Source organism: Lampris incognitus, chromosome 11 (genome assembly GCF_029633865.1).
Source record: "Lampris incognitus isolate fLamInc1 chromosome 11, fLamInc1.hap2, whole genome shotgun sequence".
Classification (NCBI taxonomy): domain Eukaryota; kingdom Metazoa; phylum Chordata; class Actinopteri; order Lampriformes; family Lampridae; genus Lampris; species Lampris incognitus.
The window spans coordinates 48,586,415-48,604,316 of record NC_079221.1 but is presented as its reverse complement, the minus strand read 5'-3'; the positions used below and the strand labels follow the sequence as shown (position 1 = coordinate 48,604,316).

General features: G+C 43.0%; 1 protein-coding gene across 1 annotated transcript in view; it reads right to left on the bottom strand.

The window, feature by feature from the left end:
• Window positions 1-824: 824 nt before the first annotated feature.
• Window positions 825-17,902, bottom strand: part of ranbp2 (RAN binding protein 2) — an 83,665-nt gene continuing 66,587 nt past the window's right edge. The window contains exons 22-29 of the mRNA XM_056290031.1: window positions 16,221-16,304; window positions 15,827-16,014; window positions 15,303-15,543; window positions 12,792-12,881; window positions 4,410-4,564; window positions 3,478-3,751; window positions 2,940-3,286; window positions 825-2,033 (exon numbers count right to left, since the gene is read on the bottom strand). Of these exons, the coding sequence (XP_056146006.1) occupies window positions 1,728-2,033; window positions 2,940-3,286; window positions 3,478-3,751; window positions 4,410-4,564; window positions 12,792-12,881; window positions 15,303-15,543; window positions 15,827-16,014; window positions 16,221-16,304 (1,685 nt within the window). The 3' untranslated portion in view covers window positions 825-1,727. The remainder of the gene's footprint in view (window positions 2,034-2,939; window positions 3,287-3,477; window positions 3,752-4,409; window positions 4,565-12,791; window positions 12,882-15,302; window positions 15,544-15,826; window positions 16,015-16,220; window positions 16,305-17,902) is intronic.

Sequence of the window (17,902 nt, the reverse complement as noted above, 5' to 3'; positions counted from 1 at the left end):
TCCCAGGTCCTTTCTGTGTGGCGTTTCCATGTTCTCCCCGAGTATGTGTGGGGATTCTTCCAGGTGCTCCGGTTTCTTCCCTCCATCAAAAAGACATGCATGTTAGGGTTCATACTCCTGCCTGTGCCCTTGAGCAAGGCAATGGAAAGAAGAACTGGAGTTGGTCCCCGGGCACTGCAGCTGCCCATTGCTCCTATACAATAGGATGGGTTACATGCAGAGAACACATTCATTATAGCTGTACAATGACAAAATAAAGTGGCTTTTTTCTTAAAATCATAAAAGATAAATGACCTGCAAGAGCATTTTAAGTGAGATTGTCTTGAGTATACTGATGTTATAGCATAAACATTACCATATACAAAATACTTAAAAATATAACAATTCAGGGTGTCCGGGTAGCGTGGCGGTCTATTCTGTTGCCTACCAACACGGGGATCCCGGTTCGAATCCCCCGTGTTGCCTCCAGCTTGGTTGGGCATCCCTGCACATACAATTGGCCGTGTCTGCAGGTGGGGAGCCGGATGTGGGTATGTGTCCTGGTCGCTGCACTAGCGCCTTCTCTGATTGATTGGGGCGCCTGTTCGTGGGGGAGGGGGAACTGGGGGGAATAGCATGCTCCTCCCACGCGCTACGTCCCCCTGGCGAAACTCCTCACTGTCAGAGGGGGCATGTGGTAGTCTGCAGCCCTCCCCGGATCAGCAGATGGGGTGGAGCAGCGACCGGGATGGCTCGTTAGAGTGGGGTAATTGGCCAAGTAAAATTGGGGAGAAAAAGGGGGAAAAAATCCCCCCCCAAAAAATAATAACATCAATTAATTATTTATAAAGCAATTTATTTCTCCTTTTCCAGCATATTATTTCAGCACAACATCCTCAAATGTATAATCAATAAACTATAGTGGAAGGCCTTTTTAAGTTCAAATCCAAACAAAAAGCCATTTTCACCCACCCTCTCCCCATTGGACAAGGCTAAAACAAGATTACTTTGACGGCTCTAAGCGGGCAAGTTTCAAATCCAAATTTTGTACATAATGCAAAGCCTGTACACAAGGAAGAAACAAATGGAATATGACAGTAAGACCAGACGTACAGAGTCAGAAGATGACGGCGGGAAACACTAGCAAACCAATGGTTGCTCTGAACTCGCCTTTCAGTTTCAGCTTGATTACAAGGAGAAAACCTGATTAAGTGAATCTTGTATCGTAAAACCAGCACATACAACTGCAACACATGCAATGACCAGAAAAATATTAACAAAAAAGCAGTTCATGTACAATTATACAAGCAAAATACACACTGCACACTTCACTTTCCTTGGCTGGAAGGGAGAAAAGAGGTCACAAGTACAATAAAGCAAGAGGAAGATGGATTTGCTCCAAATGGAGGATTTACTCCCATAGTCTACACCCTATTCTCTGTGGAGTGCATTATTTAAGACCACATGAAAGGGCTATAAAAATAAAATTGACTTGACAGCAAGAAAAAAAAAAGATTTCATCAGGTATAACCTTTGAAAACAACTAATTTGACCACTCGAGTCAAGTTTACATTCTCAAATACCTTGACCAGTGATGCTATATCAGTACCTCACGTTCCAAGTGTTTTTTTCCTGTAGATTCAGTTTTGACAAGCACTACACAGGTAGCAGATCATTTCTGGTAGTCTTTTCTTAACACTCCTTTACAATCCACCCTACACAGCCCTACGACAGCTGGGAGAAAAACACTACAGCTGTCCACAGTCTGTGATGATAATCCTCTTGGTGGGCTTTCCAGTCTTTGTTCCCAGCTCGCCAATTTGTCGCACCACATCCATGCCGTCCTGGACCCAGCCAAAGGCCACATGTTTAAAATCCAGGTGCTCGGCCTTCTTTAGTGTGATGAAGAATTGCGATTTGTTGGTGTCACGACCAGAGTTGGCCATTGACAGTAACCCTGGGCCTGTGTGGCGAACATCAAAGTTCTCGTCCTCAAACTCACTACCGTAGATGGACCTGCCTCCTGTGCCATCCTGGTGGGTGATGTCACCGGCCTGAAACATATTGAAAAAGAAATCGTAAATGAAATTAGTTACCATAAGGTTGTGTTTTCACTATTTTCAACTTCCTGTAAAACTGTTTGCCACGAATGTAGTTTTTTTCCCCTCCCTCTTTTTCTCCCCAATTGTATCCGGCCAATTACCCCTCTTCCGAGCCATCCCGGTTGCTGCTCCGCCCCCTCTGCCGATCTGCAGAGGGCTGCAGACTACCACATGCCTCCTCCGATACATGTGGCGTTGCCAGCTGCTTCTTTCCACCTGAAAGTGAGGAGTTTCACCAGGAGGGCGTAGCGCGTGGGAGGATCACGCTTCCCCCCCAGTCCCCCCCCCCCGGAAAACGCTCCGACCAACCAGAGGAGGCGCTAGTGCAGCGACCAGGACACATACCCACATCCGGCTTCCCACCCACAGACACGGCCAATTGTGCCCGTCCAAGCCCGAGGTAACACGGGGATTCGAACCGCTGATCCCCGTGTTGGTAGGCAACGGAATAGACCGCTACGCTATACGGACGCCCTGCCACGAATGTAGTTTTAATTCATTTTGGTCAGCTCACAAAAAAGCAGCTGTCATGTATACTGCTTATTTTTATAGAAAATACCAATGAAAAAGGAGCAGGGCACTTTTTTCCCCCCCCAAAGCGGCTGCTCCTGATCAACATATTCAATAAAGCTGCTGGTAAACTGACAAAATTGGAATAGTGTGAACATGACCTTACAGACCTTTCAGAATCCATGCCTTAATTTGTAACATTTCCACTAACCATTGACCTGTTATAACAAAACTTTGCTTAATGCAGAAAATATCTCTGTACAAGAACATACCTGAGTTCAGTATTTAATTACAACAGTAATTTCCTCAAGACCATCAATTTCACCTCTCAATTCTCCTTCATATTACCTGACACATGAATTCCGGTATGACCCTGTGGAAGATGGAATCTCGTAGCCCAAAGCCCTTTTCACCTGTACAGAGAGCCCGGAAATTTTCGGCTGTTTTGGGGACAATATGGGAGAACAACTCTACGGTGATGGTGCCAAGGCACTGGCCATCAGCTGCAACGGTGAGGAAGACCTTGGGGTTGGTGGCCCTAGAGTGCTCTTGGGCTCTGGACATCTGTGGTTGGTTATTGTCATCACTTGATTGACCAATGCGACTCTGACATTCCAAGAAGGTCTTCCTGAATGTTTCAGCTAGTTCTGGAGTTTTGAACTTTGCGGCGAGCTGCTCCACTCTGCCCTCACCCTCTGAAGAGAACCACCAGAACACAAAGCAAACAGAATCTTTTATCTTACTTTATCAGAAGTAGGGCTTTTTGAAATCAAAAATACACAAGATAACATGTATGTTAATTTGTAAATTTTAATACAATATTCAGTACCAATCACAATGAAACCTGGCCTTCTAATGTCATTTGCTGATTTGAGTGTTTGTGTACCTGAGTAGTCTGTGGCAGTCCAGACCAGTGCATTGGCTGATGTGTTCATGGGTTTAAGTTCCATGGCATTTGAGATGGTGTGGTTGGCGCACACCCTCAGCACCTGGTCTCTTCTCATCAGAATGCGATAAAAGTGCTTGATGGGGTGGAAAAGGATCTTAATGTCACCTATACCACGCTCTTTCCATTGGCTCAGATCTCGGTCCCATCGAAACAGCTTGGTACGCTCCTTGAACAGGATTTCCTCATCCTCCTCACCAGACTTGGTCCTCACCTGGGAGACACAGACAGGCTGTTTTGCTTTGTTTTTTTCCAGAAGAACAGACAGTTCTGACCCTTTATTTTTTGACTTGGTTTAATTTATACACAGGAATGGGGCAGGGCTGGGGAAGTGGGAACCCTACAACAAATTCAGGCTTCATATTTAACATAACTAAAACAACTTAAGTCCAGTTAAGAAGGAAATATTTCAGACTGACACATTTTTGAGGCAGGCAAATTATATCTAGTTTCACTAAAAAGAAAACTACGCTAAAGACGGCCTTTTTTCCACACAATATCTGGCAAACTAATGGCAACAAGTTTTACAGATTTACTGCAATCTGTAGTTAAGAAAGTAATTGTTTTACAGAACTTTTTCTCCATTTTTCATCTTTCTACCCCCACAATTTCCTCTAAAGAAACATGCTTAAGGTGCGTTTTCCTTTAGTTCAAGACAAATGAAAAACAAGCTTGGTGTAAATGTGATCACATTTCAATCCTCTTGCAATTTGGATTAGCTCAAATTTTAGAATATCAAGACACTATTCTTCACCTTATCCTATGGCTAGCAACAGTAACGTCATCACTTGTTTACCACATTAAGACAAAAAGATTTTTTTTTAAATAGTTCACTTTTCCATTTTTTTTACAAATGTGTACAAGGTCCTTACCTCTGGTAGAGACACTATTGGCTCAAAGTGAATGTCCACATTATTAGGAGCCTCTTCCTCATCACTCCCTTCCTCCTCCCCATCGTTTTTTGGTGAAGAGGATGATGCAAATCCAAATACTGTTGCTCCAGTGTTTGCCCATGAGAAGTTAGAGTCTACAGGGTGAAAGAAAGCTTCAATACAAATACCAAAAAGTAATGTTCATGATAACAACAACAGTGTCATAGATGTGAAGCACTACTAACATTGGTAAGTTTGTGTTCAGCAGCGCTGTGTCCACTGGCAACCTGTCAAAAAGTGCTTCTTGTATTATTTTTAGCGAAGTTGTGCCTTGAGCACTCTCCACCCAATGAGGGGACCTAACCTGTTTATAGAGCCAAGTACTGCAAAAAGTCTTTTTCTTTCCAAAGTTGAAAAAATGTCAACTTTCACTGAAGCGCTCAGCTCAACTAGCTGTTACTTCTAATTTCCACAACCAATGAGAATGAAGGAGGGGTGGGACCAGAGAGGAAATCAATGGTAGATCTACTTTGTAAAAACAGAGAGAAGAAACAAACAAAAATAAATAAATAGTACTGAACAGAAAACCTCTGTATATTTGATATTTTTCAGAAACAGCAATAAAGATGCAATGCTGAATCAGCAATCCTAGTTGCTGTAGTGTGAGCACTATGCATCAGTCAGTAGCTAGCAGGCATGTTATATGGCTCGCACTTGGATAAATCATAGATTACTGCTGTTTCATCATTTGTTTGGATCGGTAAAACATTTTAGTGAAAAAAAAAGTGGTTCACTTAAAGTCTGAAATGAGTTTACAGAGATATTCTCAAGGAAGAGAAAGGCAGCAGATGAGGAAGTCAACTAAAATCTGAAACCAAAGGTTGAATTTACTCAAATATGTAATCTTATCAGATAACCCAGTTACTGGCGATGCACAAGCCAGTGCATTCTTAGCGCCAGTCCCAAGCCCAGATAAACGGGGAGGGTTGTGTCAGGGAGGGCATCTGGCGTGAAACCTTTGCCAAAACAAATATACAGATCATAAATCAGATTTCCATACCAGAACAGTCGAGACCCAGGTTACCAATGACCGCCACCGGTACTGTTGCCCAGCAGGGTGCTGGTGGAAACTATCCCACTGTTGGGGAAAGGCATGTCCAGAGGCAGCGGGAGAGGAGGAACCGTAAGAGTGTGGAAGCGAGAGTCAGAATTTTGAATGTTGGCACTATGACCAGGTAGAAAGGGAGTAAGGCCAAGAGCATCGGAGATGGGTTCAAACTCTTCTACCATAGTGTGGATAGGAGGAGAAATGGCGTAGGGGTAATTCTGAAGGAAGAGTATGTCAAGAGTGTGTTGGAGGTGAAGAGAGTGTCGGACAGAGTGATGAGTATGAAGCTGGAAATTGAAGGTGTGATGATGTTATCAGTGCATATGCCCTGCGAGTTAGGTGTGAGATGGAAGAGATAGAAGAATTCTGGAGTGAGTTGAATGAAATGGTGGCGAGCGTACCCAAGGAGGAGAGTGGTGATTGGAGCGGACTTCAATGGGCATGTTGGTGAAGGGAACAGAGGTGATGGGGGCAGATATGGTGTCAAGGAGAGGGACGTGGAAGGACAGACGGTGGATTTAGCGAAGTGCAGAAAAGTGGACTATGGACTATGTCTTATGCAGGAGGCGTGACCTGAAAGGGATTGGAGACTGCAAGGTGGTGACAGAGAACACAGCTAGGCAGCACTGGATGGTGGTCTGTAGGATGACTTTGGAGATCAAGAAGAGAAAGAGAGTGAAGGGAGAGCCAAGGATCCAAGGGTGGAAGTTGAAGAAGGAAGACATGTGGATTTCAGGGAGGAGTTAAGACTGGCACTGGGTGGTAGTGAAGAGTTGCAGGATGGCTGGGCAACAACTGCAGAAATAGTGAGGGAGATGGCTAGGAAGGTACTTGGTGTGTCACCTGGACAGAGGATGGAAGACAGGAGACTTGGTGGAATGAGGGAGTACAGCAAAGTATACAGAAGAGGCTGGCAAAGAAGTGAGAGAGTCAGAGAGATGAAGAAAGACAGGAGTACAAAGAGATGCGGCATAAAGCAAAGAGAGGTGGCAAAGGCAAAGGAAAAGGCGTATGGTGAGTTGTATGAGAGGTTGGACACTAAGGAAGGAGAAAAAGACTTGTACAAATTGGCTAGACAGAGGGACCGAGCTGGGAAGGATGTGCAGCAGGTTAGGTTGATGAAGGATAGAGATGAAAATGTGCTGACAAGTGAGGAGAGTGCGTTGAGAAGGTGGAAGGAGTACTTTGAGGGGATGATGGATGAAGAAAATGAGAGAGAGAGAGAAGGCTGGATGATGTGGGGATTGTGAATCAGGAAGTGCGGTGGATTAGCAAGGAGGAAGTGATGGCAGCTATGAAGAGGATGAAGAGTCAAAAGGCGGTTGGTCCAGATGATATACCTGTGGAGGCATGGAGGTGTTTAGGAGAGATGGCAGTGGAGTTTTAAAACTAGATTGTTTAACACAATCTGGGAAAGTGAGAGGATGCCTGAGGAATGGAGAAGAAGCATACTGGTAACAATTTTCAAAAATAAGGGTGATGTGCAAAGCTGTAGTATCTACAGAGGTATAAAGTTGATCAGCCACAGCATGAAGATATGAGAAAGAGTAGTGGAAGCTAAGAGAAGTGATGATTAGCGAGAAGCATTATGGTTTCATGCCACGAAAGAGCACTACAGATGCAATATTTACTTTGAGAATGTTGATGAAGTAGTACAGAGAAGGTCAGAAGGAGTTAAATTGTGTCTTTGTGAATTTAGAGAAAGCATATGACAGGGTGCCCAGAGAGGAGGTGTGGTATTGTATGAGGAAGTCGGGAGTGGCACCGAAGTATGTAGAAGTGGTGCAGGAAATTTATGAGGGCGGTGAGACAGTGGTGAGGTGTACGGTTGGAACGACAGATGGGTTCAAGGTGGAGGTGGGATTACGTCAAGGATCGGCTCTGAGTCCTTCCTTGTTTACAATGGTGATGGACAGGTTGACGGACGAGATCAGGCAGAAGTCTCCATGGACTATGTTTGTGGATGACAATGTGATCTGTAGCGAGAGTAGGGAGGTTGAGGAGAGCCTGGAGAGGTGGAGGTATGCACTGGAGAGAAAAGGAATGAAAGTCAGTAGGAGCAAGATGGAATACATATGCATGACTGAGAGGGAGGACAGTAGAATGGTAAGGATGCAAGGAGTAGAGATGATGAAGGTGGATGAGTTTAAATACTTGGGGTTAAATTTTAAAAGTAACGGTGAGTGCAGAAGAAAGGTGAAGAACAGAGTGCAGGCAGGGTGGAGTGGGTGGAGAAGAGTGTCAGGAGTGATTTGCGACAGAACGGTACCAGCAGGCGTTAAAGGGAAGGTTTACAAGATGGTAGTGAGACCAGCTATGTTGTATGGTTTAGAGACAGTGGCACTGATGAAAAGACAGGAGGCGGGGCTGGAGGTAGTACAGTTGAAGATGTTAAGATTTTCATTGGGCGTGACAAAAAAGGACAGGATTAGGAACAAGTATATTAGAGAGACAGCTCAGGTTTGACGGTTTGGAGACAAAGCAAGAGAGACAAGATTGAGATTGTTTGGACATGTGCCGAGGACAGATGCTGGGTATATTGGGACAAGGATACAGAATATGGAGCTGTCAGGCAAGAAGAAAAGAGGAAGTCCAAAGAGGTTTATGGATGTGGTGAGAGAGGACATGCAGGTGGCTGGCGTGACAGAGGAAGACAGAAAGACATGGAAACGGATGATTCGCTGTGGCAACCCCTAACAGAAGCAGCCGAAAGTAGTAGTAGTAGCAGTAGAAAATCGGCTTTGCCACACCAACTCACAAAGAATCTCTACGCACACTATTATAGACAGGGCTGCATGTAACTATTTTGGTCTGGTTCTCAAGGGAGCACCTGGAGATGGTGCTTGGTACTCAGTCATGGCAGATGAAGATCCAGGCCTAATTATTTCTCCCTGGTGAGTCTGCGGTTAGCTGTTTGCATCCATAAGTCAACAGCTGGCTTCAGGTCAAAAGTCTCTGTTGTCCTCTTAAGACAAGTGGATGTGCTTCAGGGATGAGAGGGGAGAGTCTGACTGACGGGATCTGTACTTTCTTTTTATTATATTGAGATGTGAAAATCCCCTCTCACATGCAGCACTGCTAAAGGGCAGTGTAAGGGACAACAGAAGGACCTTATGAACATCAGAGTAACTACCTGGATTACTTATCTTCACTGTGTTGACCAAGTCACACACAGAGAAGGCTGCCAAAATGCTTTCCTGCTTGCTTTAAACACATCCATTCTCTTACAGTGGAGTCTCTTTCAACAGATAAGCTGACCTCATATTTCTGGAAGATGTTAGTAAGTAAGTGTTGTGTTGCCAAAACTGTGGAGGTCTTACATTTCTTGAGGCCACGTTGAAGGATCAAAAATTGATCACATGATTTAAGGGATTCATATCCGCTTTCAAACTCATGAATTAGACCTCTCAATACATCAGCCTTGTCCCTCGCAGCATCAGCATTTGAAACAGTCTCTTTCCTGTACTTGCCTTCACTGTCAAGCAATAGTGTCAGCTGTCCAGCAGCTACCATGAGCTCATCTTTGTATTCACCAATAGTCAATTTATCTTGCTGGAACCTGAGGGAGGTGAACTGTAAAATGTTTCCAGTGTCAAGCATGTTGGCTAGGAAACACTGAAAACGCTCTGTGCAGATATGTTTTAGGTCACTGTCATCACTTGTAGCCACTTGAATTTGAAAGGCAGGTTATAGCCTCCATATTTTCAACAATCTCTTGCCTCCAAGCTGACCATCTGACATGACACTTTCCTAGTTTCACAAAGGCAATGCCATTCTCATCATATATCTTTTTTAGTTGTTCTGTTCATTTTGTGCCCCCTCTCTGCAAATAAGAGCTCAGCAACCTAACAACGGAGCGATTAATGTGTCACAGTATGGTACCATGCGATCAGCTGACTTTGTGCAGTTCTCGAGGGTGTGGGCAGTACACAGAATATGCACAAGGGAATCCTCGATCACCACCATCTCACACAATTTGGGAACGACCCCACTGTAAATTCCACATTGACTGCTGCTCCGTCTGTACACACCGAGACCGACTTTGTCTTCCACTGATCCCCTTAACGACAAGTATGGAAGAGCTGCTCGGTTCACACCCAAATTAATTAAACCAAAGAAATCTGAGGTAAACTCTCCATAGCTAGACACAGACACAATGTACACAATTTCCTGCTCCACTTATGTTATATCTTCTGATCCATCCAAGAGCACGCCCCAAAATTCAGCTGCCTTCAAATTTTCACTCAATTCTAAACTGACTGTATGTGTGATGCTCTGCATGATGCGGGTCCCCCCTTCTCGTGAATGATATGCACCCCTGACATTAACTCCAAGCCTCTTGAAAAGCCCAATATCCTCCTCAAATGAACACATCGGGCGTGCATGTTTTGCTTTGTTAAAGGCCAACAGAAAAATATTACACAGCGCTTGACACTGTTCTTCTTCAGTTTGTCCTACTACGTGTCAAGAGGGCGAGTGGATTTCTGATCCTGGCTGCACCTGTCATCAATAGTTTGCACTATGTTCATGTGCTCTTTACTCTTCTCGTGCTTTTCAAATGCTGGATGACTGAAATCTTTTGTCCCTATGTAAAAGGCGCTGTTTTTATCCACGAGATTGGGATTTTCATGGCATATTTTTCACCACATCTCTGTGCGGTCGTCATGTTTGGAGCCAGGCTACTTCCTCCAGCCACTGTTCTGCGAATACATGTTTTTTATGTACAGGTTCAGTCTGGCATTTCTTTGGAGGTGGTGCAGCACCAAAGTAACTACTTAATGTAGCTTGCTTCTTGGACATTTTGATGAATTGACAAAAATCCTAAAAACCAGAGAAAAAAAATGTAACGTTAAGCTGGTTGTAATGTAAGCTAACTATTTGCGGGAGCTCAAGGTTTAACAGTTAACCTTGCTAACTTGGAAAAAAAACCCGCATCCACTTAATCAAGAACAAAGGCTAAAAGTTGCATGATTAACAACTGATTATTAAAATTGACACATTTTTCATGACCAGTGATATATGGAGAAAATTCTGTTGTTTCAGTAAGTAATTGTGTCCCAAAAATGTTGGTACACAAAAGCGCCTCTTTTCATATTATCTGCTGCGCATCATTTATTTTGACCACCCATGCGCACCAGTTATGTGTACCTCTGACTACAGAGCTGTAATTCAGTTTCATGTTCACAGGCATGCATTACCATAAGATCACAACTCTTGGCAGGGCCAAGGGCCACATACTGTATATGTTAGACTAACTACACTGCTTGCTTGGTTAGAGACATTCACTTGACAACGCTGTAGTCAACCATGACCACACTATTCATCTTTCAAAGTACAGTCAACTGTGTAACTTTGGGCACAGCTAAATACATGATATGGGATGGTGTTACTCTTCAAGTCACAAAGGGGGGGGGGTTATGTGGTTTGTTTATACGTATATGCACATGTATGTATTATATTATGTGGTAAGGTTCTATATTTGCATGAATATATTATATTTCACTTATTCTCAGTTATATTCTCAGTTATGCATTAATGAGTTCACCAAATGAAAGAAGGTACAGCCTGGTAGTAAGACACTGAAGAACAACTGATATGAAAACACTGATATGCAGAAACTCTTAACATAAGGGTTACCATGACCCCTGAAACAGTGTTCTTTAATATTGGCAACAACAACACATTCCGCGTGTATCTTGTCTCATGCCCCTAATGAAATTTACCAAATGGAAACAGCACGGGCTGTCACCAAGACATTTTAAGACAACTGTTATGAACCACCTGTGTACAGAACCTCCGTACACCAAGGTTACCATGACCTTCCAAGGCAATGTTATTAAATATTGGCAATAACAGCACATTCCAATATATGGGAAGGGAAAATAATTAAAAAGGATATGCTGAACTAAGAACTAAAACCTCCTCATTTGGGAAATTGAAGCCAAAAGGCAACGTTAATTGAAGGAAGTAACCAAAACATCCGCATAATAGTGGTGGGACAACACTGGATCGAATTCTGAATCATTCGATACGGTCTTCAAGGTTCGAAATCATTTTGCGAGGTCGTGTGTTATTAACACTAGCATGACCAGGATTTCACTCCTACCTAAAATGACCATGGGCAGTCAAAATGACTGCCGGGTTTTAAACTCTATATTCTGTCAAGATAAACACCCAATTGAGATATTAATGCATTGCATATGTTAGTATGTCTGTTAGGAAACGACTGACACCAAAATCAACATTTTAACAACTTTAATAATGTAGCGAATTCAGGAGGCATCTGGGAATCTGCCGCAGCCGGGACGCGAACCCGGGTTGCCCGCATCACGGGCGATCCGTTGCGGGCTGTAACTCTGTGACCGTTTGCTTGATTGTTATGGAAATTTGTACAGATGTTCATGGGTGTTAGAGAAGTATGTGTGCAAAAATAATTTTAACATCTTCCCTGTGGAAATTTACCTCAAAATATATCTAGAAATTTGCTATATGTAGACAGCTATCTGACCCAGCTATCTGATGTATTGACCAAATGTCATGAAATTTGTTCTAAATGCTTTTGGGCCAAGTATTATTCAAAATCCCAAATTTGATAAAAAAAAAAAAAATTACCTCTGGTGAGAGTGGCTGATGACATGCTAGCCTATAATTGAGCTTGTTATTAGACAAATGCTACAAAAATTGCTGAGGTCAGAGAGCCTATTTACAACATTCGTACCATGTTTTGTACCGACTGATCAAAATATGGTAGAACAGTAGAGCTATAGACCAATTTCAATGGTATTTATAAATCCGCCCTTGAAAAGTGTAGAAGCTCTTTTCAACTTTGTAAATACTCATTAAGGCATATTAATCCAATGCAGACTATTTAATAACAGAACTTTTTATAGTTTATGAGTTATAAAGTACATTGATAGAACAGGCCGGAGGAATTTTGGTTTCTACACTTATAAGAATAAGGGTAATGTTAAGTGTTATTTCATGCATCTCTATTGGTATCGTTACCAGAGAGAGGGTTTCAGTCATGTGCATGCTCTAACAATGTCCACCACCTTGAACTGACATGAATTCCATTACATATCACAATTTCCACATTTGTGCATGGCCCCTGTGATTGCTGCTTGCAGCTTTTTTCCCCCTTCAATTTCACTGTCAAGTTTCTCAAGGCTTGCTGAACACATTTGAACTCGAGAACCCAGCTATCTTCTTTTTTTTTTTGTTTAAGACAATTATACTAAGACATTCCAACTTTCACAAAACAAAGATCTACCGACCTTTCTTTCCAAAGGTAAATTCTCCTGTGTTTTTTGCCAGGTCAGCAAATGAGAAGCCACCGAACGAGTTGAATCCAAAGGTTGGAGGGTCTATAGGGAAAAGTGTAGGGGTCAAGAACATTAACAAAATTATCAATATGTATGATTAACATGACTTTCTTCCTATTTATATGCTTTTTCACAGCCTAAATTTTGTGACCAAAATTGAAGGTTTTGTGAAGTGTTCAATATAATTATACTAATTCATAAAGGTCAATATACACTCACCGGCCACTTTATTAGGCACACCTGTCCAACTGCTCATTAATGCAAATTTCTAATCAGCCAATCAAATGGCAGCAACTCAATGCATTTAGGCATGTAGACATGGTCAAGACGATCTGCTGCAGTTCAAACCGAGCATCAGAATGGGGAAGAAAGGTGATTTAAGTGACTTTGAACGTGGCATGGTTGTTGGTGCCAGACGGGCTGGTCTGAGTATTTCAGAAACAGCTGATCTACTGGGATTTTCACGCACAACCATCTCTAGGGTTTACAGAGAATGGTCCGAAAAAGAGAAAATATCCAGTGAGCGGCAGTTCTGTGGGCGAAAATGCCTTGTTGATGCCAGAGGTCAGAGGAGAATGGCCAGACTGGTTCGAGCTGATAGAAAGGCAACAGTAACTCAAATAACCACTCATTACAACCGAGGTATGCAGAAGAGCATCTCTGAACGCACAACACGTCGAACCTTGAGGCAGATGGGCTACAGCAGCAGAAGACCACACCGGGTGCCACTCCTGTCAGCTAAGAACAGGAAACTGAGGCTACAATTCGCACAGGCTCACCAAAATTGGACAATAGAAGATTGGAAAAACGTTGCCTGGTCTGATGAGTCTTGATTTCTGCTGCGACATTCGGATGGTAGGGTCAGAATTTGGCGTCAACAACATGAAAGCATGGATCCATCCTGCCTTGTATCAACGGTTCAGGCTGGTGGTGGTGGTGTAATGGTGTGGGGGATATTTTCTTGGCACACTTTGGGCCCCTTAGTACCAACTGAGCATCGTGTCAACGCCACAGCCTACCTGAGTATTGTTGCTGACCATGTCCATCCCTTTATGACCACAGTGTTCCCATCTTCTGATGCCTACTTCCAGCAGGATAACGTGCCATGTCATAAAGCTCGAATCATCTCAGACTGGTTTCTTGAACATGACAATGAGTTCACTGTACTCACATGGCCTCCACAGTCACCAGATCTCAATCCAATAGAGCACCTTTGGGATGTGGTGGACCGGGAGATTCGCATCATGGATGTGCAGCCGACAAATCTGCAGCAACTGCGTGATGCTATCATGTCAATATGGACCAAACTCTCTGAGGAATGTTTCCAGTACCTTGTTGAATCTATGCCACGAAGGATTAAGGCAGTTCTGAAGGCAAAAGGGGGTCCAACCCGGTACTAGCAAGGTGTACCTAATAAAGTGGCCAGTGAGTGTAGATAGACTCTCCATTTTCATATCCTGTTTAATTTCACCATACTTAAGTTTCTATGACTCCCAACTCCCAATATTTAGGAATGATTCAATTCAATTCAATGATCTGAAAACGAATATATTAGACACTGAACGAAATTTCAAATTGAACATGTTGGTCCCATCTTTGATTTTTCCATGCACAGAAAATGCTATTTCTCTCAAACTTCGGGCACACATTTTTTTAAATTTCAGATGTAGCAGGCAGATGGGGGCATCACAATGTTGAGCATTGTGTCGCTGAGTTTTCTGACGGCTATATTTTTGTGGACAGACTGCCCTTTAGTGGTGATGGAACCACTAAAGTTATTTTCAAAATTTTCTATGAACAAGTGCATTTTAGTGATGAAACTTTGAATGCAGACAAATACTGTGATAAGATTCTGCCATCATCTCGTGTTTTCATATGATAATGCACAGCCCCATCACAAACATCTGTATGCAACTGCAAAAGGCCACCAAATACTCCAGTTTCTCCATGACCTGCATGATCAACCAGCTGTCAACCATTGAACATGTCTGGATTACTCAGCGGATTTCCACAAAATGCTTAGCAGCGTGGCACAGTCACTGAAGAGAAGTAGGACACATACAAAGGCCACAACAGATAACCTCAATCTAGGAAGGTGTCTTTGGTTTCCTGTTCCACGACCTTTCCTTTCTTTAAGTATCACCCCCAAACAGATACAGACCCATACCCCCAATAATGGTAAATCCAGTGTTTAGTTTTGTTTAGTGAAAATATAACTGGAAGAGGTAGCATAGATCAGCAATTCCATAGTTAAGTTACATCTGCTCTCACTGCAATGACGTGTCTGAGGAAGATGAGAAATGTGGTAGATTATGTATGTCATGTTGGTCAAGAAAGGCAGAACAGCTCAAGAAGACTTCCTTTTGCATTGCAAAGAAAGTTTAGCAAACAGAAGTCCCTGCCTGTCAAGAAAGCAGACAATTTTCTTCAGTCATAAAGGAGAGCAAGTAGTGAATGATATACCTTCAGTGGTAGTGGATGGAGTAGAGAGAGTAGAAGTAATGGCTGTAGTGGTAGTTGTAGCAGCGCCAGTACAATCTGGTTCAGGAATCTTGGTCGACAAGTCAATGGGAGAAGTGTTTCTAGGTGCCCCACTAAGGGTATGGGATGACTGGTCTGAAGGCTCAACCCGGTATAAGGTCGGATCTTCTTGGGCCTCGGCACTGCTTGTAGAAGTAGTTGCTTCTGTGTTTAGTTGGGCATCCTGAAACACGTCATGGAATCAACAGCATTTTAACCATTTTTTTAGTTTTCATTTTAGGGCGAAAAATGCAGCAACAGTTTCTTTTATAAATGCATTTCAAAATCGAAAATATTATACAGAAGTCTAGGTTATATCAGAAGTCTGGGTATTCTTTTTAGTCTTTTTAACAACAATTGCAGATTTCCACTGTAGATTTGCTATAGCCGCAAGAGGATCAAAAAGATACAACGTTTTTAAGATGACCTATAACAGAGATGAGTGTTTAGTAACCATAATTTTATACCAAATCCTGCTGCGCTTTGCGGACCTCCGCCTCAAAGTCTTCGGGCTTGTCTCCGTCAGTGTCATTGTCAATGTTGCCCAGGCCACAAAAGAATGTGGGGGGAAGTTGCAAGCTCTTAGCCTTCTCCTCCTCCTCTGGTGTGGGTTTTTTTTCCCACACTACTTGGGTCTCTGGGTCTGGCTGGAAGCCTGGGTGCGGGAGAGAGATTGTAAGGTTGTGCATGACTAGCAGAATCAGAAGGACGAACACTTCAAGGTGACCCACAAAATGTCTCAGAGCGGTTCCTAAAGGAATGGAGCTTAAAATTAACATGAAAACTAATTAATGCAATATGGCAGCTCTAAAATGAGTGCAATTATTTATAATGGAGTAGAGTTTGTGATGTAGGATATACCATCAGATGCTGGAGTCTCTCTTTCGGGGGGATCATGGTAGAGTTTTCCACACATGGCTGTCACGGCTGACTCATAGTCCTCATCTAAAAAGAATAATTCAGCTTTAACAAATGAAAAGACAATTTAAATAAAAACTACAAAAGGAGATGTTGACTCCAGGTTTTCCTCTCTCAGCTTTTAAGTTTCCTCCCTGATAAGTTAGCAATTTTCACGAGAAGAGAACAAGAGAGATCAGAATGGTGATTACGGAAAAAAAATCTAGTATTCACACACACACACACACACACACACACACACACACACACACGCACGCACGCACGCACGCACGCACACAAAGCACGAGTAAATTCAATGGTAGAATGCAACACCGGGCTGCCTGAAGGCAACCCAGTTCCTCCTGTGTGACGGGCTTCTCTACAAACCAAGCAAGAAGTTATAAAAACATTCTATTTTTGTTGTTCAAAATTCATATCATTTATAAGTGTCTACACAAACTGCTGGTAAGGTCACTAATATACATAAATAAATGAACAAAAACAATTGTATTGTTTTCTTTGCTCCTCCCCTTTTCCCTTCCAATTAAACAGGCTGTTTTACGTGGCTTGGCTGACTGGCTGCCCGACTGATGAGTGACAAACTGTACCTGGCTCACAAAGCAAGATTGTCAAGGTGTGGACTTACTGCAAATAACAGCTCAACATTCTGCATGTCCCCTACCATTATGTCACCCAGCTTGTAGGATAACCCCCCCCCCCCAAAAAAAACAAACCCCAAAACATTAGTTTCCCATCAGTCAATGCTGCTTCCAGTCTCATGCTCTAGTGGATAGCTAGATAGCTATTCAATTAAAACAATATCAATAAAGATGGGCACAGACTAGCCTAGCCGTGGTCGGGCGTCCCTACAGACACATCTGGCCGTGTCTGCAGGTGGGAAGCCGGATGTGGGTATGTGTCCTGGTCGCTTCACCAGCGCCTCCTCTGGTCGGTTGGGGCGGCTGTTCATTATGCAATTAAATATGTTAAATTCAATAAATGTTATTCTAATGTTTCTCCAAATTTATATGTGATACAGCAAACCTGAAATTATTTTTGTGTTCAGCTTGACACTGTCTATCATTATCTCAATTTTTTTTCCAGAAAGCAAGATGTTTGAAACAAATTGTACTGTTGCTAGTGTACATTGGGGAAACTAAATAAATGGATGCTGGCCAAGAGGATGGCACAACACAGGAGAGCTAACACGTCAGGCCAGGACTCCACAGTCTACACCCATCTACAGACCAGTGGTCACTCTTTCAGGGATGAGGACACGCACATCCTTGATAGGGAGGAATGCTGGTTTGAACCGGGAGTCAAAGAGCCACCTATGTTAAGAGGGAACGACCATCCCTGAACCGAGGTGGAGGGACCCAAGAGTACATCTGTCGCCACCTTACAATGCTGTGATTGCAACCATTCCCAAATCCTCTGTGAATAGTACACATGGCCATTGTAACTCTAGTTAATGGTCACACCTATTCCCATATGAAACTGGCTATTGGTTTCGGTCATTATGCCACTGTATTGTTTATAAGGGCGGGGACACCTGCAGTCAGTTGAGACTGAAGAGGTCACTTAGATGAGTGATGAAATGTTTCTCTCTCGTTTCTCTCAGCCGCTTTTTTTCACCTGACAGTGAG